This window comes from Astatotilapia calliptera, chromosome 17 (assembly GCF_964374335.1).
Source record: "Astatotilapia calliptera chromosome 17, fAstCal68.1, whole genome shotgun sequence".
Classification (NCBI taxonomy): Eukaryota; Metazoa; Chordata; class Actinopteri; order Cichliformes; family Cichlidae; genus Astatotilapia; species Astatotilapia calliptera.
This window is the reverse complement of record NC_137438.1, coordinates 28,968,898-28,980,723: the sequence shown is the minus strand read 5'-3', so window position 1 is coordinate 28,980,723 and position 11,826 is coordinate 28,968,898. Positions and strand designations below refer to the sequence as shown.

The following is an 11,826-nucleotide window of genomic DNA, read 5'->3' as shown; positions in this document are numbered from 1 at the left end:
CTGATTGTATCTCTTGTACTTTATCAACGCAGTATCTAAAAACTTTGCACCGTAGTGGTTAAAATCTCATTCTAATAAGAGTTAAAAGTGCATTTGGTTATTAGGTTTATAGGATTATTGAATTATGGTTAAGGGTTGGTAGAATTTTTTTTTAAAACATTATCTGCCAATTAAATCTGCCACCCTTCTCCAAATCTGTGCCCCTACCTGGCCCCCCCAACAAAAATTTTCTAGACACGCCACTGCTTGCCAGTAACCTTTTAACAAATCAAGTTTGGTTACAAACGATGCCGATCCCACTCTATCAATACAATCCTCCATTCTAGGAAGAGGAAATGAATCAGGTTTGGTAACAGCGTTAACTTTCCTGTAATCATTACAAAACCGAGGAGTGTTGTCGGATTTTGGTACTAGCACACACGGCGAACTCCATGCGCTGGCGCTCGGAAAGGCTAAACCGTGTTCTAAGAGATAGTCAACTTCCTTCTGCATTATCGCCCTTTTCACTGGGTTCACTCGGTAAGCATGTTGCTTAATCGGTTTATGTCCTTCCACATCAATATCGTGGCACAGGACCGCAGTTTGACGAGGGTGATCAGAAAAAAGTGGTAAGTTCTTTTCTATCAGATCAGTGATGTCAGCTCGAGCGGGTTCAGACAGGTGGACTAAATATGTGTCTAAATCATTTAAGATCTCCGAATTTTTCAACCGGCCGCTACCCAGCGCTTCACTTTTCTGGAGTAGCCCGTCATCAGAGGGTTCATAGGGAGAAACAGTACTAGCGGCGCACACTGGAGACGGCGCACCCGAAGGACTCCTCGAGTGAAACGATTTTAACAGATTAATATGACAAACCCTAGACTTTCTCCGGCGGTCTGGGGTCTGGATCACATAGTTGTTGTCACTGAGTTTTTGTTCCACCACATATGGGCCAGCGAACTGAGCTGATAAGCTGGACCCAGGCAACAACACCAACACTTTCTCACCCGGCTGAAAACTTCTGCAAACAGCTTTTTTATCATAGCGAGTTTTCATTTTAGCTTGCGTATGTGACAGATTCTCTCGAGCTAACTGACATGCAAGGTGAAGCTTTTCCCGAAGTCCGCTAACATAATCCAGAACATTATGCTGAGTTTCAGAAGTTTCTGACAACCACCTCTCCAGAAGGCGGAGGGGACCGCGGACCACGTGTCCAAACACCAGATCCATCGGACTGAATCCCAAGGATTCCTGAGTGACTTCTCTGACTGCAAACAACAATAACGGCAGACCCTCATCCCATTCTCTATCCGACCCCGCGCAGAACTTGCGCAGCATAGCTTTGAGGGTTTGATGGAATCTTTCCAGAGCACCTTGACTTTCCGGGTGGTATGGACTGGATTTTACATGTTTTATGTGCAACTCCTCCACAACCTGTGCAAACATTTTTGAGGTGAAATTCGTTCCTTGGTCTGTTTGAACAACCTTTGGAAGCCCGAAAGTAGAGAAAAATTTAAGTAGTGCTTTTAGCACCGGTTTTGCTTTCAGCGTGCGTAGTGGAATTGCCTCTGGGTACCTTGTTGCTGAACACATTATTGTAAGTATGTATTGGTGTCCGGATTTGGTTTTTGGCAGGGGACCCACACAATCCAATATTACTTTTTCAAACGGCTCACCTATTACTGGAATAGGATGTAACGGAGCAGGTGGAATAGGTCTGTTAGGTTTCCCCGCCATCTGACATGTGGTACAGGTACGGCAATATGCCACCACATCAGCTTTCAACCCTGGCCAAAAGAAGTTGCGCAACACCCGATGATATGTTTTGTTCACCCCAAGATGTCCAGCCATGCTGGCATCATGCGCTAAGCTAAGCACCTGCCCTCGATGTGGCTTCGGCACCACCACCTGCGTAGCACCAGGCAAACCACACCGGTCAGAGGACCACCTCCTCATAAGAACTCCATCTTGCAAAAAATAAGAAGTGGGTGATTCACTTCCTGCACTCTTAGCTGCAGATAGAAAACAGGGAGCCAGTGATGAGTCATTCTGCTGAGCGGTTATCAATGCATCCCTATTCAATTTCTCATCCAGCTCTGGCATCAGTTTCATCACATCGCTTTTTGTTCTGTCACTCTCACGGCTGGGAGATATTCTCTCGTCTGGCATCGCCATAAACGTGTCAGCAACATCCATAACGTCATCAAATTTGCGTGACTGCGCACGAGTGATTGCACAAACAGGAAACACATTTAACAAAGGGGCGGCAACCTCAGTGACAGAAGAAATAGGCGTTTCCACCACTTCAGGCGGTGGGAAAACTGTCCCACCAGCCAAGTCATTTTCTAAAATAAACGAAACCCCTTTAATCGGCAACTGGGAACTCACCGCAACTTTGACATGCCCCGTTTTCACGGGCGAATGTAAATGGACTTTGTGTAACGGCGCCCGAAGAACGCTCATCTTAATTCCCCAAACCAACACATCCGAATCACAAGCAGTTTTATCTGACAATGGTAGTACACTATCCAACATAAACGACTGATGCGCACCTGTGTCCCGAAGAATAGTAACAGGCACTTTGTCCCCCTCTTCTCCCGTCACAGAAACAAAGCCTTTCGTGATGAATGGTTTAAAACGTGGCTCTATTTCTGCATCCACATGGTGCAAATCACGGGTGAGAGTGGAATGCGATTTAGGCAAAGGGACAACTTTGATGAGACCTACGCCCGCTGGATTTTTAGAGCCTTTGCGCTGCTCTTTCCTCCGGAGCGCAGGACAGGCAGCGATTAGATGTCCGGGTCCGCGACAATAAAAACAGTCGCGATTAACACCATCCTCCTGTCTATCTTTCAGTCCTATCTTTGGTGACTTTATCCTCCTTTCCTGTCCCACCCTAATATTCTGTGAGACAGCGGCTGAAAATATAGTTTTGTGGGTGAGAGTAAACTCATCAGCCATCACGGCCGCTTTAGCAAGTGAGGGCACCTTTTGCTCATTCAGATAAATAACTACTTGGTCCGGCAAACATTTTTTGAATTCCTCTAACAAAAGAAGCTCTTTCAGCCCCTCGAAATCCTGTGCTTTACTGGCCTGCAACCATCGTTCAAACAGGCGACTTTTCTCACGGGCAAACTCCACAAATGTCTGATTGGCGGTTTTTTCACACTTCCTAAATTTTTTGACGGTAGGCTTCTGGGACGAGCTCATATGCCTGCAACACAGTCTTCTTCATGACGTCATAATCCAGGCTATCTTCAATTGATAAACTGGTACACACCTCCTGGGCTTTACCAACCAATTTGCATTGTAACAGCAGCGGCCAAAATTCCTTCGGCCAACTTAACGCGGCCGCTATACGCTCAAAAGCGTTAAAATAGGAATCCACTTCGGCCTCACGAAACGGGGGAACCAGTTTAACGTGTTTGGTGATGTCAAAACCTGTCGGGACCGCGGTGGACGTACTAGGATGACTAGAGGCAGATGTGGAGGGCTTTCGCTCCAGCTCCAAAGCTCTGACACGGAGGTGCATTGCTTGTACCTCAAGCTCTTTAGCACGGGCTTCCACCTCCCTAATACGGAGGGTCAAACGGAGATCTTCCGTAGACCGCCCCGCCAGGGGTTCCCCGGCCGTACCAGACTCAGCTGCTTCAGGCTTCGCCCCAGCAGCATCAGGGTCCGCCTCCGCAGTGTCAGAGCCCGCCTCAGCCGCATCAGAGTCCGCCTCGGCTGGTAGCACGTTAACAGGCCCTTTGGCATCCGACCCCGGCTCAGCCTCCGGAGCCACCTTCACACCCCCGCCATCAGGCTGCTCTACAGCTGCCTGCGGGGCAGGAAGAACGCCTCGCTCCACCAACTCTGCACACAAAGCGTCCCTAACCACCGCTTTGCGGGCACCATAGGACACTTGAACGTCATAACAACTAGCAATGATAAGCAAATCCGCTTTCCTGCACTTCACAATTCTATCCCACGAAGGCGAAGTAACAAAATCATCCAAAGAAAACTCCATAATTCCACACACCTACCACCCCCACACCCAAGAAAACCGCCAACAGACCAAACACACGCAAAAACCCACAGGAAAAGGCAGAGGACGAGCCCCCAATTCATGTTACGACCCGTCTAGGGCCAGGCCATAACATGAGCGAGGCACTCGCTTCCCTCCCCAAGACCCAAGCAGTCACACGCAACAAATCTGTTAGATGTGAAGTGATTTATTTACAAGGTGAATAAAGAGAACCAAAACGGGAGTGTCAACACTTCAGGGTGAGCCAAGGCCAAAACAATAAACAAAACAAACCTACACAAATCCCGCACCCCTGACCTCACCAAAATAAAGTCAAAATAAAGACAGAGTCTGACCTCCTTAACCAACTCAAAAACAGGAGAAAACGGGTGATCAAAATAAACGGCAGCTCACCCCTACCCACTCCACTTCCACAATTCTCGCACGTATACTGCAGCCAGCGGCTACCACAGGACTACTGCTGGGTGATGAGGAGAGACGCGAGGACCTCTCCCGCTGTAGCACTCCAGCCTCCTTTTATTGGGCGGGTCCTCCAGCTGGATCCAATCACGCCGGGGCAGTAAGTCCACGCACCAATCGGAACAGGGACCTGCACAGCTAAATTAACATAGACAAAAACACAGCACCTGCACAAACAAACACAGGACATACAAGTTCGTAACACTCATGAGGAGTCAGAAACACCAGTAGTTTAGTCATAGAGAGGAAGCAGGTTACTTTTTCAGCTTTTTCTTGATATAATCAGTTGAATTTCTGACAACAAAAAACAACAACAAAAAAAAAATGTTGGAAAATACAGAAGAGGATATGGATACATCTGACACTCCTGGGTGCTGGTATTACCTGGCTGACTGTGGACAGTGCAGCCAGTTTGAGGTAACTTGTTTATTTCTTTAGATCACACTATGTGGTTAATTTTTCAGCTTTTTCTGTGATATAATCAGTTACATTTCTGACAACAAGAAACAACAACAACAAAAAATGGGGGAAAATACAGAAGAGGATATGGATACATCTGACACCCCTTGCTGGTGGTATTACCTGGCCGACTGTGGACATTGGCACCAGTTTGAGGTAACTTGTGTATTTCTTTAGACCACACTACCTGGTTATGTAATGTCAAGTAAAGTAAAGCTTACTTTTCTACTTTCTTGTCCCTTTTCTGTAGGATGACCACAATCTCACCTTTAGCAGTGAGGATGTTGACACGTTTTACCTGAAAAACTCCAAGGATATTTTGAACACATCTTCTTTCAGTTACAGGATTAATTTCTCTGGTAATTTTTGTGCATTTTCATCCTCACAGTCTTCATTCACACATTAAGAACTTGGCTCAGATTAATACATGTGTTTCTGTGTAGAAATGCTACTGACAGACCTCACCACAACGAGGCAAAAAAGAATCAGGAGGAGCTGCAACACAGAAAAAAGGTAAAATTTTTATATTCTCAAAAGTAACAGCAGTGAGGTTTACAAGTTAGCGTCAGTATAGTTTCTATCAAAATGAAAGTGAAAGTTTCAGCACAATGGAAACTTAACTCTCCTCCCGCAGGTGTTCCTGTTTCAGCCTCCCTTCCTGGGAATCGTTTGATCCCGAATCGCCATACCAGGTGACAAAAATGTTACTTAATGTCCAAAATCCATACAGCTAGAGCACAAATATACAATACAGTTAGAAGCATAGATTAAAACCACAGATATTTCAGCAATAACTGATTTCTGATACTTTTTAAAGTTAATCCCTCTGAGTGAACACTCCCCCGAGTATCGGAAAGTGGAAGAATATGTAAAGACCGTTGGGCTGTTGGGCAAAACCATTCTGTCAATCAACAGGATACAGAATTTGGATCTTTGGGAATTATATTGCAGGTAAGCTAAGTTTTACACTATGTTTTTTGTTAATAATTTCTTTTCTTTATTACCATTATTTTTATATTTGCATCAAAGGAAAAAGAAACAGCTGATGAGGATTCAAGGCATCAAAGAAATTCAAGAGAGACAACTCTTTCATGGGACTGATATCAAAAATGTGGATTATATTTGCAAGTATAACTTTGATGTACGGTTAGCTGGACAACATGCCCACGTATTTGGCAAAGGTAAGTTCATTGTTTTGTGCAAATCTGAATTTCTAACTCTTTACCATTTCTTCTGTCTTTTTTCTTCCCAGCTGATCTAAGTTTCTTTTTTACGTAGGAATTTATTTTGCCAAACGTGCAGCATTAGCCGACAGATACAGTCCGAGCAGCTCGAAACCACTGCCAGTTTATGGCGGGAAAACACAACCTGTACACTCTGGAGAAACTAAAATTATATTTTTGGCTCGGGTGATGACTGGAAAACCAGTTGCTGGACAATCTCATTTCCAAAAACCCGATCATGGGAGTCCTGAAAACTTGCATGACAGCTGTGTTGATGATGTCAATCATCCTAGAATTTTTGTCATTTTTGATCCAAATCAAATATATCCGGAGTATTTGATTCAGTACAGCTGAGCGCAACATGTGCAAGATCAACATGGCTACCTCAAACGGTACATTTCAAGCACAACTCCTGATGGCTTCGATGAAGTTTTTACAGCATTTTTACTACATTTTAAACATTTTTAGAAAAGTTTCCAGTAAACTAGGTCGTTTTCAGCAAGATAATCTGTCAGCAAAGTTATCGTTACATTTCATTACTTTGGATCAGAAGTACTAATAAAAATGAGTTTACTTACCAGGTGCTACTGCTTAGTATTAGAATAGTTGAATATAATACTTGTGGTCATGTAATGTAGATTCCCATCTAATTTATTTCTATTTAATTTAGTAATAATATAGCTTCATAAATAAATAAATATGCCAGCAGAACCAAATCAAAGTCTACATGTGTGTTTATTCCTGTTCTAATGTTTATGTTTGTATTTGTGCTGGACATAACATTCACACGCATTTTAAAATAACATGCGAGGTTAAAGAAATCAAATTCTAAGCTCATGTAGCTTATTGTTGTTCATCTTTTTTACATATATGTGGACAAAAAGCTTTCATGGGGCTCTGTGAAGGATGTGGAAAAACAACGTATGATTCAGTTACTTTAGAAGCACCTTTATCAGCAATAACCTGAAATAATAATTTTATATTTGATTCCGTCAGTCTTTCACATAAGAAATTGAAATTGTGAAGAGATTTTGATCTACTCTTCTTTACAGAGTTCCTTCACTTTTTGAGGTTTGTGAGCAGTTATTTATGTTCAGCTCTCTTATGGTCACGACACAGTATTTCATTCACGTTGAGTTCTGGTCTTTGACTAGACCACTGCTTTTTTTAGCCAGTCTGTTGTAGATTTGGCTTGGCTTGGGATTGTAGTATTGCACTTACCCAATTTTGGCCAGGCTTTAGTTGGCAGACAGATGGCCTCAGATTTCACTCTAGTACACTTTGGTATACAGACTGCATACCAAAGGCTGACTGCAAGGCTCCCATATACTGATATACTGTAGCTACAAAATAAGCCCAAATCATTACCCCTCCCCCTCCGTGCTTAACAGTTAATATGAGGTTTTTGTATTGATATGTTTTCACCAATCTCACCCTCATGTTGTTGGGATAGACTCCAGCCCCCCTTGGATAAGCTGAAGTGGATGGATGGATGGGTGTTTTCAACAAATATTGCTGTGCAATATTGCTAAACAACTCCATTTCGGTCTCATCTGTTCAAAGGACATTGTTGCAGAGGTCTTGTGGCTTGTTCAGAAACAACTCCAAACAAACCATACTGTTCAGTCTTTTTCTAAATGTACTGTCATGTAATTATACAAAAAAATGTCTCATTCTAGGAGCTTTTTTATTTTACGACATCGGAAAAGTTAATCAACTATTGAGATTTTAAATATTTTCATGCTATAAACACAGTAACCTACACACAGATATTCATTTTGTGAGATTTTGCCAGCTGTGCATGTTGAGAACCAAACCTGCACAATCAATAAATATCAGAGAGAACATCTGTGCCCATCTGTCCCAGCAATAAAACAGCATTAAGCACAAAATCTTCCTTATGTGAAAGAACTCACCATTACATGTGCTATAATATTTCTAAATTGGTACAGTTAAGGCTACGAAACGCGTGTTCATTATAGAAGATTCTGTTTCACCACAAAACAGAAACTTCACTTGAAAACCTGTTTCACGTGTATGGTTATATTTTTATAACCATATATGTCACAACAGGCATTTTCCATTCACACCCAAAGCAAATACTCCCCCATACCAACAAGAAGTCTCAATGAAATAAAATATAAACGGCCATGCCCCCACCGTCTGATGCTTTGTTTAACACGTGCTTAAAATGATTGGCTGTAGTTTACCGAAACTGTCAGGAGAGGTTGCTGTTGATACAGTTTTCATTCATTCTTGGCACAGGTCAGCATCAGTTGGTCTGCATTAGATGTATCAGTTTGTCTTGGCAATTTATTTTTACTATTATAAGTGGAAAGAACATTAACTGAATTACCAGATTTAGATTTACAGTTTTAAGGTACTTAACTTTTCATTTTATGCAACTTTATCCTCCCGTTCCACTGCATTTATTTGCAAAATTGGGCTGCTAGTTAGTTAGTTAGGATTTTTTGATGTAATTCAGACCTTTGGTTTCCAACATTTCTGACTTGTGCCCCTTTAAAGATCTGACATATCTGCGAGTTTCTAATAGCCACACAAAAGAGGTTACTAGAAAGAGATATTATACTGTACATCAAACACAGGGATCACATTTTATGCAGAACAAGTGTTTTATATTCTCTTAAGTCTTCAATAAAGTTTTTCTTAAATCTTTTTTAAATAGGTTTCTGTAATAGTAATCCATCAGTATGTGCAAGATCTTTAATCAAAATGTTATTTTTTAATGCTAAATCTTAAAAAAATTAATTAACTATTTAATAACAGTAAACAATATTTTTATTATTATTTCATTTTTTGATTAAGATGTCAAATTACAGTTATACTGAACAAAAAATGTGTTAGCGTTTTAATGATTTATGGCAGGAAAGTACAACTTGTTGACATTAATGCACATGTTTTTAAGAAATGCTGATGAAATTCAGTTTGCTGATACACGATATAAGGAACTGCCCATGTGCCTTCCCCCTACTCCCATATGTTTGCTGCAGGTGAAGTGGAGATGGTCGAACCGTTTATCTGACCCTGCCTCATTTTCACACCCATAGTGTGGTTTTTAGTAGTTTAACAGTGTTTCCAGCTGTTGCTCCCAAAGTATCTGGCAATAATCGAACCTCCCGCACACACATGCAGCCCTCATGTGTGAATCCCTTTCATCTCCTGAAACACAAACAGTTTCTTACAGTTAATTGGCGGTTGAGTGTAAAGTACAGTAAGAAGCACAGATGGTCTTGACTAAATTAGACAGGGGCCGATTTGTCAGCTGTAGAGTCAGATTTTTAATTCTAGTGTGACATAAGAAGTGAAAGAATTTTTCATTTTTTGTTGAATAACATATGGGGAAAAAATAATTTTATATTGTTTGGTAAGTTTGTGTGGCTGTGCCCTGATTGGATGGACCTGTTTTCCAGAGCCAGGTCATCAGTGCTCATGAAACTATTTGACATGAATTAATTGGTCCTCTGGGTATGATGGACTCATTCAATCCAGCAGATGGTGTTTCAACACAAATGTCTTTCAGCACATAATGAGCACATACTTTATTCTGTGCTGTTATTCTTCTTCTTATTACATAACAAAATATGTCCTTACAGACTTATGCTAACTTGGAATGCACACTTTAAAATGTTAGAAACTAGGACTTTGAGCTCATTCAACTCAATAAGTGAGTCAAGTTTGATATCCTCTTAAATATTTACAGCTTGGTGTGCTCAGAGAGTCTGGCATGTGATTACAAAGTCTTTGATGTCTGCTTGATCAGATGATATCAACATGTTGAGTTTATGAAAAGACCAACTCTAATTAGTGGATCAGTATGTGTGCGTGTGTGTCAGTGACAGAGCGGGGAGACTGAGACTGTGGCACTATTCACTTCTAATGAAACCAAGAGTAGGTAACAGGGTTGGAGAGAAAATTACATTTCAGTTCTCAAATACTCAACATTGTTGAGAGTCTTCATGAGATGGAATAAATCCTGGAATGTGGTACTTAATAATTCTATTTTGGGTCTTGGATGCTCTTAAAAAAAAAAAAAAAAAAAAAAAAAAAAGCTTCATTTAGCTTCATTTTATTTTATTTATCACACTGACCTTTATCAGAATGTCAGAGATGGTGCCGGAGCTACCTGAGCTGGGGCATGTCATGGTCATGGTCATGCCATTAATAAAAAGGAGAGCTGATGCTGCCGTAGTGCAAGCCTCGGTCTGAGCAGCAATGATCCAGCTGGGAGTGAGGAAAACTCCACCTGCTGATTGACTGTCCAGTGTTCTCCTGGATGATCTACTCCCACAAAAAAAAAAAAAAAAAAAAGTGTTGTTGCAATAGGAACTGTTTGCTCCTACTGTCCTGAGCATAGCATGAGGCAAACTGTGTACTTTAACTACATGAAGTCTGTTTATCTGTGGTTGTTGTCCAGTGCCGAAAGTAAAAGTGCTCATTATGTGGAGTGATGCTTGTCAGACTAACATATACATATTATTTATATACAAAATACACATGATATTAACTGATCATAATTATAAATGTATTCATGTGTATCCTTTCAATGCTGCAGCTCCTAATGGTTTCATTGCATATACCATATAATACTGGATAGTATGGCTAGTATGACTTATAACAACACAGTTTATCACCAACAGTAGACTAAAGCTTTAAAATATAAGTGCAGAAAATCAAACCAAAATATATTTGAGTAAAAGCAGATATTATAATCTGAAAATCCCTGAAATACGATCCCCCACCCCCCACCACTGCAAAGGAAGTGCTCAAAAGGGCCTGGGCTGATTTAGCAGCTCCTAGGTCCAAACCAGATGGAAGCTAAGTACAGCCTGGAGAGGAGACACAAACTAATTAATTCAATACAAAGGTTAAAACTAGCATTTTTAATCAAACTCATGATTAAAATGTCATATCTGGCGTGGCAGCAACAAACATACATTACAGCTATGTTAAAAGTATTGTGTTTAGTGTTGTGTGGGCCACAGAAGGTTGGTCACGCCGGTAACGGCAGGTCAGAAATGTGCAACTTCACGACAAGCATTATGTACAGAAATGTACAGAGGAAGCACAGAGTGGACACAGAGTCAATAAATATGAAGACTGAAGAGTAGAGGAGAGGTGCAGTGGGAGATCCCACAGCAGCAGGAGGCTGAAGCAGCATAACTGAGATAATGGAGGAACAACTCCAAGAGGGTGCATGTCTCTTAAACTAGCAGTTTGTTACACAAGAGAAGACCCTGATGGCTGAACGCTGTTGATATATATCTTCATTCCTAATGCTTTATGGTAATTCATGCATTCAGCTGCTGTTCATATAGCATTTTATATACCAGCATTCTGACATATAGTACTAACCTGTCACTTCTCAGAAGACTTGTGGAAGACTTATTACACTTCACACTAGTCTTGTCAAAACAGCTCTGTCTGTAATTAGTCTTGTCAGTTCTCTATTACATGTGCAAATCTAGCCTGGGGGGCTTGGTACGTACTTTGATGCTTGACTTAACACTCATATTTTGACTTCCTTTTTTAGGGGAAAGGTTTAGTGTTCTGGACAAATGTGTTTCTATAACATTTGTTGAGGCTGGATACAATGCAAACATTGGTAATAATTGTAAATTTCTTCTTCTGGTTAGGCTGTTTAAATCAAGAGACAGC

General features: G+C 41.3%; 1 protein-coding gene across 1 annotated transcript; it reads left to right on the top strand.

Annotated features, from left to right (window-relative positions):
- Positions 1-3,646: 3,646 nt before the first annotated feature.
- On the top strand, positions 3,647-6,866 carry LOC113009476 (protein mono-ADP-ribosyltransferase PARP11-like). Its single transcript, XM_026147787.2, has 8 exons — positions 3,647-4,885; positions 4,973-5,083; positions 5,178-5,286; positions 5,371-5,440; positions 5,562-5,619; positions 5,745-5,878; positions 5,957-6,108; positions 6,206-6,866. Exons 1-8 carry the CDS (start codon positions 4,793-4,795, stop codon positions 6,502-6,504), a joined length of 1,026 nt encoding a protein of 341 aa, XP_026003572.1. The 5' UTR covers positions 3,647-4,792; the 3' UTR covers positions 6,505-6,866.
- The last annotated feature ends 4,960 nt before the right edge of the window (positions 6,867-11,826 follow it).

Excerpts from the sequence above, each read along its gene's own strand:
- LOC113009476 (XM_026147787.2), top strand. The coding sequence starts at position 4,793 with ATGTTGGAAAATACAGAAGAGGATATGGATACATCTGACACTCCTGGG. Across the intron at positions 5,441-5,561 it reads AGCTGCAACACAGAAAAAAG|GTGTTCCTGTTTCAGCCTCC; the intron begins GTAAAATTTTTA and ends CTCCTCCCGCAG. Across the intron at positions 6,109-6,205 it reads TGCCCACGTATTTGGCAAAG|GAATTTATTTTGCCAAACGT; the intron begins GTAAGTTCATTG and ends TTTTTTACGTAG.